We start from the raw sequence: 13,401 nt of genomic DNA, 5'->3' as shown, positions 1-13,401 counted from the left end.
CCCTCCATGTGGAGGTTCAGCACCACGGACAGAGGCCAAGATCTGCTCAGTAACTTTAAAGAATTTGAACCAATTTAATTTTAGTGTCACTGGAAAGCCGATTCAGACGTTCCTGTCAACTTTTCTCTCGTGTCTCTTGACAGACGCATACACTCATACATCCAAATCCAATGTCATACTATGGAAGATACCACAGATGAAAACAATAACAATGAAAAAAGGATTTGCTAAATTAACAACATTGACCTTCTTAGTAACATGAACAAGAAATATTTTAAAATGTTCATTGGGCCATGGAATAAAGTAATTATGCAATCATAAAAGGGAGTTTTTCCTTCCCACTGTTGCCAAAGTGCTGCTCATAGGGGGTCATGTGATTGTTGGGTTTTTCTCTGTATGTATTATTGTAGGATCTACCTTACAAAATAAAGCACCTTGAGGCGACTGTCGTTGTGATTTGATGCTGTATAAAAAAAATGAATTGAATTCTGGGATGGATAATCTCTGTGCAGCGAAGCAAGTAATCTTGTACCGTATTTTTCAGACCATAAGGCGCATTAAGTGAAACAAAACAGTCAGATAAGTCAAACTTTACTCAACTCATTCCTCTTGCTTCCTCCACTTACGTAACATTGATTCATTAATGCTGAATTCTCTGCAGCTGCTCTATTCCCATGTTGTTGCAGTATATTAATGACTAACCTCGTATTGTGGATGGATTATCTCAGTTGTTCTCCTGACTGAAGTTTGGCCCGTTTATAGCATCCTGCCATGCGATTGCATTTGTCCCTAACCATCGGGAACCCTCACGTTAACTTTTATCGAGTGGAAAAAAGTTAGCGTTCATCCTCCAGCTTCACTGTGTTTATGCTAACATAGCTGTGTAGCTAGCGATCATGTAGCACATCATTATATACCAGCTAGCCCAACTTCAGTAACCCTACAAACGTCGCTGCTCTTTAGTTTTCTGTCTTCATTTATGTTGAAGTGACAGCAGAGCTGTACGTTTTAATTTTTCAGAAATCTCTCAGTCAGAACATGCTATATCATGTTTAGGTGGAAGCTAGCGAGCTAACTTCCTGCTAACTTCTAACTCTGTTAAATGTAATAAATCCTGTTTTCATGGATGTCTGGAAGTTAAACTTAATTGTTACACCTGGTAAAGCAGCAACACTGATCATTTTATTAAAGATGAAAGAATTTAGACCGTTTTTAACTCTCAGTGTTTGTTTGACTTTGGGACCTGAAGCCGACGGAGTTTAGGACCCAGATTACTCCGCGAGGCTCCTGACTACAGTAGCCGTAATGCTCCGACAATCCATCAAGCAGTGCAGCTTCATAGCTACCAAAGTCGTACTAAAACATTGTTGACAGATTTCTGATTTTTACCACATAAAATCGGTTCGAGGTCAGTAAGCACAACCAGAATTCATACACTGTTGATTTTTGAGAAAATTAAAGGATTTTAAGTGCGCCTTATAGTGTGGAAAATATGGTAATCATTACATATGAAATACAAAAAAGGTTGGATGGACTGTATGGATGTATCTATTATTTGTGACCGAAATGTTAAATGATGCCTATTTTATTGCATTAAAATGTAATCTAGTTTTTATTCATGGATCAGCATTTGGGTCTCAGACTGAACTCTAACCAAATCAACATTAATCTGGTTTTCTTGCTAAACTGTTTACTTTCACTAAGTGCATTTGCAAGTTCCCTAAAATGTGGCATTACAGTGAGGACTTTGTTACCAGCATGTTGTATTTGTTCCCTCACCAGTGTTTTTGTACTTAAATTGCAACATGTGCAAAATCCATTGCGTTTACTGCGCAAGTTTACTGCGATATACATCTATAGTTAGTTTGTGTAGGCAAGTTGCAAGTTTAGCATTATTCCTAAAAAGGGCCTTATGTGAAAGCAAATGAATTTTAATTGGAAAGTATCATTCATGTCTGACTTTGTCAAAAAAATAGTAAAAATCTAGTTTAGTCACAGAAACAAGAATAGTAGATGTGCAGAGTCTTTTTAAAAAGCCAATATCAAATTGTATTAAATCTGAAGCACAGCCCACATAGTGGCCTGAAGCCATCTCTGCACGGGGTTTAAATCTGTTCTTTCTGAATCTGTTGATGAACCAACCTGGAAGTGACTTGCTTTTTTGTCTTAGTGTTTGCTGTCGACTCCTACAGTGGGGCCAACGAGGCAAATCCTAACACTTCCCCCAAAACCGTCCAAAGACATTAGCTCACCCTGGTCCACAGGGCCATACTCTACGAATGTCCCTTCTGGGTTACCATCTAACAGCCTGCGCTCTAACGAAACAGAGCTAAACAACAGTGAAAAGCACTATGTGGTAAAAATAGACTGCTGATACAGTATAGTTACGCCTGCCCGTCTGCCTTTTGAGGATTAGTGTTATCTTTAAATAGTTTGATGACTCGTTTGTGTACTGTACATGTCTATGCTGGGAGACACAGCAGTGGTATGTTTGTGCTCTTTATCCCAGAAGGCACCTGTGTTTTCAGTCTGTCTGCGAGAGTATGGGTGGGAAAGGAGGGAAGGTGTTGTTGTGATGTGGCCTGAATGTCCCTCCTAGTTATTTTGGCCTGCTTCGACTTTTTCTAGGTAAGCTTGGAGGTGGTGGGGAAACAAAATCGAAAAGAGGAATCTGAAACTAGGTCCTAAGTTTTGGCTCCTCTTACATCGCCGAGAAACTGAAGTGAACAGAAGGTTATACGAGCCCAGAATGTCTTTTTGACTCTTGGGAAGCTGGTTATACTTGGCTAACCGGGTTTATGTGAGTTAGTGGCACAGCTAGTCAATACATTAAATTCTTAAAAGATATAAAAACAGAAATACACTGAGGTTGCAGTACACCGTACCCCGGTACCTCCTCTTCCTCTGCCTTCTTATTCTTTTCCTGTTTCTGTCCCTGCTCTGCTCTCGTATGTCCTCTTGATTTCATCCTTCTTATCTGACTCCACATGCTCTACTCTGTAATCCTACAACATCTTTCTCCTCGTTCTTTATTGTGCTCCACATGCCTTCTTATCTTTTTTATAAGACTTAAATACCACTCTTGGTGACAAAGATCCACCCCTGGAAACACACAAAGGATCTCATTACAAAAAGAGGGAAGACATAGCCAGCTGCACTCAATCTTTGCCTTTGTGTGCACACTGGAAACAACACATCCATGGCGTTGGTTAGTTCACTTTGTTAAAGACATACAAGGGTCCATAGCAAGAGAACATTTACACAAAGGCACAGATTTAACAACAAGCTGGTTTTCAGAGGTCAAGACAAAACGTAAAATAGTCCTTTCAAAGACAAAGACCTTGAACAAAATAATAGATGGACGATAGTTATCCCTGCTGCTTATTTGGTCAGCTCTGTCTTTCATGTTGGGTGCTAACATAACTGATAGAATTGAGCGGCAGAATCCCGTGGACTAAGAACCAAGCAGAGGTTTTCTACGAGCAAATGTTCAGCAGATATCTGATCCATCCCACGTGGCCTTTTGTCTTTAATGTTCTATTTGCGTCATAAATTTCTTCTGAAGAAACTGTAACATCTTCCTGTCCAAAGCTGGGACGCCACTAACACTGTCATTATTAGCTGGTGGATGTTGTAACATCACTCATTCTTTTGATTACTTTCTAGAAATCATTGACAAACTTGTTCACCATTTGTTTGCCAGGGATTGAGATCTCACAGTGTCTTCATTCCTTTTATATTATATTATATCCTTTCATATCAAACATCCTTGAAAGAGTAGTTGTCAAACAGCTAACAGATCATCTGCAGAGGAATGGTTTATTTGAAGAGTTTCCGTCAGGTTTCAGAGTTCATCACAGCACAGAAACAGCTTTATTGAAGGTTACAAATGATCTTCTTATGGCCTCTGACAGTGGACTCATCTCTGTGCTTGTCCTTCTTGACCTTAGTGCAGCATTCGATACTGTTGACCATAATATCCTATTAGAGCGATTAGAACATGCTGTAGGTATTACAGGTATTGCACTGCAGTGGTTTGTATCATATCTATCTAATAGACTCCAATTTGTGCATGTAAATGGAGAGTCCTCTTCACACACTGAGGTTAATTATGGAGTTCCACAGGGTTCAGTGCTAGGACCAATTCTGTTTACATTATACATGCTTCCCCTAGGCAGCATCATTAGAAGACATAGCATACATTTTCACTGCTATGCAGATGACACCCAGCTCTATCTGTCCATGAAGCCAGATAACACACACCAATTAGTTAAACTGCAGGAATGTCTTAAAGACATAAAGACTTGGATGGCCACTAACTTTCTGCTTCTTAACTCAGATAAAACTGAGGTCATTGTACTCGGCCCTGAAAAGCTTAGAAATATGGTATCTAACCAGATTCTTACTCTGGATGGCATTACCTTGGCCTCCAGTAACACTGTGAGGAACCTTGGAGTCATTTTTGACCAGGATATGTCCTTCAACGCACATATTAAACAAATATGTAAGACTGCGTTCTTCCATCTGCGCAACATCTCTAAAATTAGAAATATCCTGTCTCAGAGTGACGCTGAAAAACTAGTTCATGCATTTATTACTTCCAGGCTGGACTACTGCAATTCATTATTATCAGGATGTCCAAAAAACTCACTGAAAAGCCTTCAGCTAATCCAAAATGCTGCAGCAAGAGTACTGACAAGGACTAGAAAGAGAGAGCATATTTCTCCTGTTTCGGCTTCCCTTCATTGGCTTCCTGTTAAATCCAGAATTGAATTCAAAATCCTGCTCCTCACATACAAGGTCTTAAATAATCAGGCCCCATCTTATCTTAATGACCTTGTAGTACCATATCACCCTATTAGAGCACTTCGCTCTCGCTCTGCAGGCCTACTTGTTGTTCCTAGAGTATTTAAAAGTAGAATGGGAGGGAGAGCCTTCAGTTTTCAGGCCCCTCTTCTGTGGAACCAGCTTCCAGTTTGGATTCAGGAGACAGACACTATCTCTACTTTTAAGATTAGGCTTAAAACTTTCCTTTTACTAAAGCATATAGTTAGGGCTGGACCAGGTGACCCTGAATCCTCCCTTAGTTATGCTGCAATAGATGTAGGCTGCCGGGGGATTCCCATGATGCATTGAGTTTTTCCTTTCCAGTCACCTTTCTCACTCACTATGTATTAACAGACCTCTCTGTATTGAATCATATCTGTTATTAATCTCTGTCTCTCTTCCACAGCATGTCTTTTATCCTGTCTTCCTTCTCTCACCCCAACCGGTCGCAGCAGATGGCCCCGCCCCTCCCTGAGCCTGGTTCTGCCGGAGGTTTCTTCCTGTTAAAAGGGAGTTTTTCCTTCCCACCGTCGCCAAAGTGCTTGCTCATAGGGGGTCATATGATTGTTGGGCTTTTCTCTGTATCTATGAAGCGCCTTGAGGCGACTTTTGTTGTGATTTGGCGCTATATAAATAAAATTGAATTGAATTGAATTGAATTGAATTTTAAAACATATACTATACTACATTTGTGCTTTTCTTATATTTAAACAGAGGAACATATTGATGCCTCCCTGACTCCGCCCTAGCTTTAGAGACCTTCTGGCCTCAGCATGAAGCTCTCATTCCAACGTGGTTCAGCACATTTCAGTCTTACACAAGTAAGGACTCCACAATATTTTCATATAAAGAACAAAACTCAGCCCCATGTTGGGGTTTATACAGCTGACATCATTACAGGCACCAGGATGTAGCTCAACCTTACTCAGCCAGTCTACTTTTCCATGCAATAAGCTGGAAGGGCAACATTGCCTAAATTTAGAGATGACGGCACATGCTCAGTAAAAACTGATATAACTAATACTCATAGACTCTACAGAGTCATGGCCTCAGCTGTGCAGGTACAGTGATGTTGTGTGCCATGCCTTGCTGCTATGAGTGTAGCTATTATCAGGCAAAAGCACTTTACTAGAGCTACTGTTTGATACATCCACATTCATATCACCCACAGTAAAAACACATGTAGAGGCAGTGGCCTGAATAAAAGACATGACAACCTGTTACGATAGTCAACCTCATTCTGGGGACACTCGTGAGGAAGATCTCACTGGGCTGCTGCGTTTAGCGGTTTCTTACTTTTCCTTTCCTCACTACCAAGCTCCTCGCAGGAAACAAAGGTTGGGCATGCCAGCCCTGTTCCTGTGGCTGAGGAGGTGGTGCTATAGGCTCCTGTACATCTTCCTCCTCATGTCCTGAAACTCCTTCAGCTCTCTGGATTTTACCAGGCAATGTGTGAAGCTCCTTGACTGCCGTAATCCGACGATCCATAGCGACCACTGCCGGCTCCAAGTCTTCGCTAATGCTTCGCTGTGCTTCTAAGGCCTCATGCATGCTCCAGACTCAACCACCACTTCATACTGCTGAGTAAATCGGAGGCGTCCATGTTTCCAAATCCAGGAGGTGAACAACTTGAACAATTTCGTCCAAGAAGTGCAACACAAATCGGAATACTTTCTCCACACTCATTAGCACTTTAAGGCAGTCCTTAATTGAGTTCCTGTTTCTCTTTATTCTTCATTATTCTGGTTGCTTCCGTATGTTGTTTGCCGCTTAACTACTCCCTCAGTTTTCATGCTATTTGCACCATTCAAACTTTGAAAAATTCTGCTCTTTCTGCTAATTATTGCTATGACTTTTGGTGCTCATAACTTCTATACTTTTTGAGATATTGAATTTTTTATGCAATATTTTTTGCCCATTTCTGCCACGTTATCAGTGGGGTCACTAGTTTTCCTTGCCTTTCCTTCACCCCTTTTCAGCAAAAAGTTTCTGCTTCTTCACCTGTTTTCAGCAGAATTTAAATTTCTTCACCGCCATACAACTTTTTGCAAGTTTTCAACTTTTTCAGCTTTTCCAGCAGACAGCTTCAGCATTAAGGCATCCACACAGCATTTTTGCAGGAAATGCAAATTTTTCTAGTGTTGTTTGTGTCCTGCTGGGAACCCTGGTGTTTGACAGTGTACTGGAGTTGTGCACATCTCAAACAAACAGCCACATGGACTCTTCAGTCCAATGAGATGGAACATTTTTCATGGGTTATAACACGATTTTATCATGTGACTTTGATGACAATAAAGTACAAAAACTCATCACCCGCTCTCACCTTCCCATCGGCTGTTTTTGGAAATAAAAAACTGACTTTATTCATGTATATGCAATAACTCGAGCACGCACGCCACACCCGCAGCCGGATCTACCAATACATGCACAGGGACTCATGCAAGCTTAATCTGATGCTGGACATTTAATGCTGTTACTTGTCTTACATTTCAGCAGTGCATGCTGGTTACAAGCTTTCAAAACAACAACACAAATATATGGATATCTAGCATCAGGAATACCAAGCAAATATCACACACAGACACAACTAATGAAACACAAACAGAACGCAATAAGCACTCACAATGTTTCAATGTGTGTGTGTGTGTGTGTGTGGTGGGAAGGCATTGATCAAAGCAGCTTAATAGCTAGGTTCAACACTGTACTGTTCCTGTTGCGAGCTGAAGGCTACTTCAGTCCTCATTACAGCCTCCGACAGGAGGCAGAGACAGGAAATGAATCCTCTGCAACTCTGAATCTCCATAAATCACAGCAGCACACAAAGAACACTTTAGCTCCTCTCAGAAAGCAGAAACCTGCACACACAAACACATGCACTCATGCCTAAATTTAGATATACACTTTAATGGGAGACAAACACACATGGAGGCTGCATGCACACACCCACACACAAAAGCAGCAGCGTCAGTGCATTTTATTTCAACTCCTCATCTGGTAAAAACAAGCCTGCCCCAGTGGCCTGGAAACTCTTTCCCTATTAAAGTTACACTTTTTCTAAAATCCAGGACGTTAAAACAAGTCACTGCCACAAGCAGGACTAATCCCCAGGCAACTCAAGTCACATGTTACTGAGTGACACTGCTACAAATACAGTATTTTATTAAAAATGTGAACTTGACAGAAAACTGGCCAAAAGCTTTGATCTGTTGAGTTTCAGAGCTCAAACTAATCTATACCTGGCCTTCTGCCTAAAAACATGCAGATCATGCTGCAAGGTAGCAGCAGTCTAGATCTCGAAAGGGGGCAAATTTACACGAACCAAGGGTTTCTATTTTTATGACCTATTCGCAGAACTTTTTGACCACATGCTTGAAGCTCAGTGCCAACTATGTCCTAAATATCTGCGGGACACCACAGCTTCTAATGCTGCCCACTATTTATCGCCATATATCTGCACCCCCATCGCATTTTTTCCTGCCCCAAGGCTTTTGACCATAGATAAAGGTTGGCAATAAGAGGATGGAGTAACCCCCGCTTTTGCACCTTGCACATCCTGACCTAATGATGCCAAGAGGACAGTGCATAAGCTGCCAAAACACTCTCCATTTTAACAGCCTTCATCTTCAACAGAAGATGATGCAAAATCCACTTGTTTCAGAAACCAAGTGCCTAAAAGAACAAGCCTGACTTCAAGCTGAGAATGAGAAGGTGGCAAAAGTTTTGCGAGATCTCGCAAACGTTTTAGCCGCATTCTTCGGACGCTGGCTCGAAGCCGACCGGGAGGTCGAGGCACGATGTGTCGGGAAAGCGGTGTTCCTCCCGGCTGTAGGAGGTCTCGACCTCCCGTTAGCTTCGAGCTAACGGGAAGAATGCGGCTAAAACTTTTGCGAGATCTCGCAAAAGTTTTGCGAGATCCCGAGTTTGTTTTGCGAGATCCCGAGTTTGTTTTGCGAGATCCTGAGTTTGTTTTTCGAGATCTCGCAAAAGTTTTGCGAGATCCCGAGTTTGTTTTGCGAGATCTCGCAAAAGTTTTGCGAGATCCCGAGTTTGTTTTGCGAGATCTCGCAAAACTTTTGCGAGATCCCGAGTTTGTTTTGCGAGATCTCGCAAAAGTCCGTCTTAATTTTTTTTTCTCCCATGTCCCCTGCGGGGCTCCGTACAATTCTGGTTGAAGCAACAGCCGTTAACGAATTTGATGCACCCAAATGTGTGGTTCAACAACACCGCACAAAACAACAAGAGAGAGACAAAACCAGAGGAGGACTTAGAACAGGACTTACCTATGATGGAGAACCCGCCGAGGCAACAATCATCACAGAACATGGAAAATAAAATCAACAAAATTAACAATTACAGTTTGGCCTTTTGGAACCGTTATACTTCAAGGAGACGGGGTAAGAATTGTTATTGCGTAACACCTTTAGTGAAAAAACAGGACACCCGCTTTTATTTATTTTTCCAACAAAGACAGGCAGCGACAGTAGTGAGGAAAACAGAGTTAACTGGATGCCGGAAAAAGAAGACAGAGTGACACCATAAGCCCTGGATGCAAAGGAAAGGGATAATGATCACAGGGTTAACAGAGACCTGGATAGAAGAGAAAATTACAGGTTTCGTTTTGATTTGGTGAAGATACCTACTGGTGCTGCTAGGAAGGAAGACTGTGAATGGTTAGTAGTGTCACACCTGTCAACAGCAACACTGTTAGTCATGAGAACATCTCAGCAGTGCATCATTGGGAACACTACAGATAAAAGGGATGTTTCAGTTTCTTTTAAGTAGTTCTGTATAAGGTGCTGATTCGTACTCGGTGTATTATATTCAGCTTCCTCCCAGTTAGGAGATGCAAAGCGTGTACGTACTGTAGGTGTTTAAAACATCAAAGATGAGGCCCCGCTAAATGAGCAACTCTGTCTTTGTCAAAGTACTTATAGCTGTTAAGATAGAGAGGTGATGGCTTCAGCAAACTTACAAAGAGTGTCTGGTAGTAGTGTTGAGTCCTGAAAATACTCTAAATATAGCTTACAGTTACACTGACTTCGAGTACTGATTAATACCTTATACGATCCCACTGCAATGAAACCCAAACATCCCTTTAGAGTCAAGGCAATCCACAGCCCTGTTGGTCAACACTTCAATCCATGCGTTAGTCACTCAAAAACAGCCAGCAAGCCTCAGCCAAGTCTTTAGACAAATGTATCCATGCAAGAACAAATGGGTGTAATGATTGACATAACCCCTGATGAATATAATACACACAAGCAATCAGTTCTGCTCAAGATATATCGGACGTCAGTTTCAAATATGGGAAGTACCCAAGCCGGATTGCAACATGCATGGCAACCATTTGTCTACATGTTTTAGTTACTTTATGTATTTCTACGTTGTCCAGGGGTGACTACAACCAACCTTCAACGAGAGGAACGTCTTGATTGGCCACAGCTGGTTCTTCCATGGGATCAGCAAAGCTGGGAAAGAAGGGCTTAGCTGCAGGATTAAGACCAGATCCTGGAATTGCCAGAGGGGAGAACGATGGAGGGGAAGAGGGGCTGGTGACAGGCGATGCCATTGGAGAGAACCTTTTAGCTTCTGGGGAGGTTGGACTCTTAACAGAGGATGAAGAAGATGAAGAGCGTGGTTTCTTGGATTGTTTTGGGGATGATTTGCCTTCTTTGAGCTCTCTGGCTTGGAATTCCTGTGCTGTAGTTTTTGGGGAACGGAGAGGTGCTGGGCTTGGGGTGTCGAAGTTTAGGCCTAAGGGTAAAGGATGACCTAGCACACCCATGTCAGCAAAATTAAATAAATCGCTGTTGCTGCTCATATTTGAGCTGTTCAGAACCCATGAAGCATCAGACGGCGAGAGAGGTGGTGCTGAGGCTAACACCTCACCTTCAGGGGAACAATTTGGGCTTGGCTGGGTGGCAGGGCTGAAGGCGGAGGTGTCTGCCTCAGGCGTGGCTTGCTCACAACATTCCTGGAGAGAACTGCTGTTGTCAAACATGCCGCTGTCTACCAGATTACCAACTGCTACTTCATTCTCTGGAGAAATAGGTGGGGAAATAGCCTCTTTGCTGTTGCCCAGACTTGCATTTTCGGTTTCCATCAAGAGATCAAATGGGTCACAACATGGAGGGGCCACAGGGAAGGAACCGAGTGATTTGCTGTTGGTGGTAGAGGGCATAGTAAACGGAGCTGCTGTGGCTTTCAGCTCACTGTTCAGGACCAGTGGGCTAATGGGAGCAGCTCCTGGGGAGAAAAGATCCTGAGACAGAGGGGAAGATACCAAGCCTTCATCTGGGTAGACCTCCTTTTTCCAGGGGCTCTGGCTTGAATCTTCATCTGCCAAGTAGGCCTCAAGGTTGTCCAGAGTCGAACTCCCAAGATCCATCATGTCCTCCTCTGTAATGTTAGAGGTCACAGCAGATGAAGGAACAAATGGTTCTGCCACTCCCCACTCCTCTGGAAGCTTCTTCCTGCTCTTCCCCTTCTTCCCTCGGCCTCCACTCTTCCCAAGTTGCTCCTCCCAACCACCCTCTGCTTTATCCCTCCTTGGGCCAATCCTATGATAGAACTCCTCTGTTGGTCGGGTGCTTTCTCCCAGTGCTTGCATCTCAGGGTGGCCCCTGCTCTCCGGTTGTTCGTAGGATCCCTCATCTTTCTGTCGTCTTTTCTTCTTCTTCTTTTGTTTTCGGTCTGATCCATCCCTGTCCCTTTCGTCGCCTCCAGCATAGGCGGCGCTCTCACGGCTAGGCCAACTGTCAGGTGGGTCCTCGGGGCTGGCTGCAAGATGGCTGGCATGTCGAGCAATCACTGTGGTGACACTTGGAGTAAAAGGGAGGTCTGTCGACAGGCAGCCAGCCTGGTCTGGCCAGCCTAAGGCACCTTGTTGTGGGTGAAGAGGGCATAGTTTAAGGTAGGTAAAGATAGATATGTGCATATTAACTTTTTTCCCTTAGTCTAAAACAAACAATACAGAGAAAGCCCAAAAAGTTGATTCAGGGTTGGTTTGAATCGGGGGTCAAGGAGGCCATTTACGTGAAAAAGTAAAGACCATCTCATGAGGTACTCATGGCCATTGATCAGTGGTCTTTGATCAATGGTTGTTGATCAATGGTCATGACAATTTTCATACTAATGATCACGAAGCTGACCTCAAAGCCCATTGTTCATTCAGTGGTGCTAATTTGTACTGTTCATAACTGTAGTGGAAATCTGGATTCAGCTGAAGAAGAAGTGAACTGGTTGAAACGTTTCTCCCACGGAAAACGTCCAGATGAACAGAATCAACTTTTTGGGATTTCCTTACCTGGATGATTGAGCGTGCACCAAAACGGACAGAGAAATATCACACAAAGGCAAATAAATCACAAAAAGAAGACTGGGATACTGATTACACAAACAGCGTAACATTTTATAGCCTCATTTCTGTTGCCCTTTAGTGAAGAAAGAGTGTGCATGTTCTCATATTCTTTAAGAGGATCTACGTACTTACAGTGGTCATATTGGCAATATTATGTTTCAAATAATAAGCTCAGCTTATTTGGAAGTAATCACAAAATAAAAAGGTTTCAGACTAGTCCAAATGCTCAGCTTCACACAGTTGTTTCTTTATAATGTCAGTGATTGGAAATAGTCTTTATACGATCATGGCAGCACACAGGCTCCGCCCAGCAGCTGGTTAAAGTTTGTGCTTGTGAGGGGCAGCCAACCAGAATGAAGTTGGATTTAAAGGAGAGGAGGGGAATTAAACAGTCAAACTTGTTTCAGACAATGGTTGAAATGTGGAGCTGCACAGAGGCCGAGTGAAAGATTAACGAAGAGTCTAAGAATCAGCTACAAATGGAAATAATACAACTTTAACACAGAGCGGATAAAGTAATCCAAACCAAGCCGTGATAGTCTGAAGATTTCTTCTAATGTAATACTGACTGAGCAAATGGATAGTGACAGTTAAACACACACACACTTATATGCAGTATATGAGCAACTTAAAGGATGGAGACAATAGGCTAATTTTGGGCGACTGACTCAGAGCAGCCTTGAGGACTAGTACACTGTGTACACTCACAATTAAGCTAGTAGCAAACGACACAGCTTTGTGCAGGCACATGAGACTGTGTGCATGTAAGTGTGTAGTACCTAGAGTGAAGTGCCCAACATGCACACAATGATAGACACAGAAAGACATGGAAGAAACATCAAGAAGAATGCTTAATGGTCCCACAGAAAGGAGGTCAAACACAGGTCACTCTACTGTAACTAAAGCAGACTCCATTAGTTTTGTGGCACAGTTTAACATTGCTTCAGTAATAGAGGGCATTTATAATGGATGGCAGAAGTCAACCTGATTTCAGTCTAGAAGGGAGACGGTAAAGATAGGATGGCGAATGCACGATACAGGAGCGCTAACAAGAGCAGCGGGGACATCGTCCGCTGAGAGGAGGGGTGGCCCACTTTGTTTCTAGATCTCAGGTATATACATAAAGGTACACAGCTGAAGAAGAACAGCTAAAGTGGAGCAGCTGTCAGGACACACACAGTACAGTACAGCAGCTCTCTGGAGGGCCATTTTTC

General features: G+C 42.7%; 1 protein-coding gene across 13 annotated transcripts in view; it reads right to left on the bottom strand.

Annotated features, from left to right (window-relative positions):
• LOC146510782 (uncharacterized) overlaps nucleotides 1-13,401 on the bottom strand; it is a 119,383-nt gene that overhangs the window by 41,938 nt on the left and 64,044 nt on the right. For 12 of the 13 annotated variants that reach the window (XR_014876066.1, XR_014876067.1, XM_085172639.1 and 9 more), the window contains one exon: nucleotides 10,237-11,709. The exons of the other annotated variant lie outside the window; for it this stretch is intronic. Coding sequence is in view for 10 of the 12 variants with exons in the window: in XM_085172639.1 (XP_085028765.1) it covers nucleotides 10,237-11,709 (1,473 nt within the window). In the remaining 2 variants the exon portion in view is untranslated. The remainder of the gene's footprint in view (nucleotides 1-10,236; nucleotides 11,710-13,401) is intronic. 13 annotated transcript variants of the gene reach the window in all.

This window comes from Neolamprologus multifasciatus, chromosome 9 (genome assembly GCF_963576455.1).
Source record: "Neolamprologus multifasciatus chromosome 9, fNeoMul1.2, whole genome shotgun sequence".
NCBI classification, from domain to species: domain Eukaryota; kingdom Metazoa; phylum Chordata; class Actinopteri; order Cichliformes; family Cichlidae; genus Neolamprologus; species Neolamprologus multifasciatus.
The sequence above is the reverse complement of the archived record's forward strand: the minus strand, read 5'-3'. Positions and strand labels throughout refer to the sequence as shown.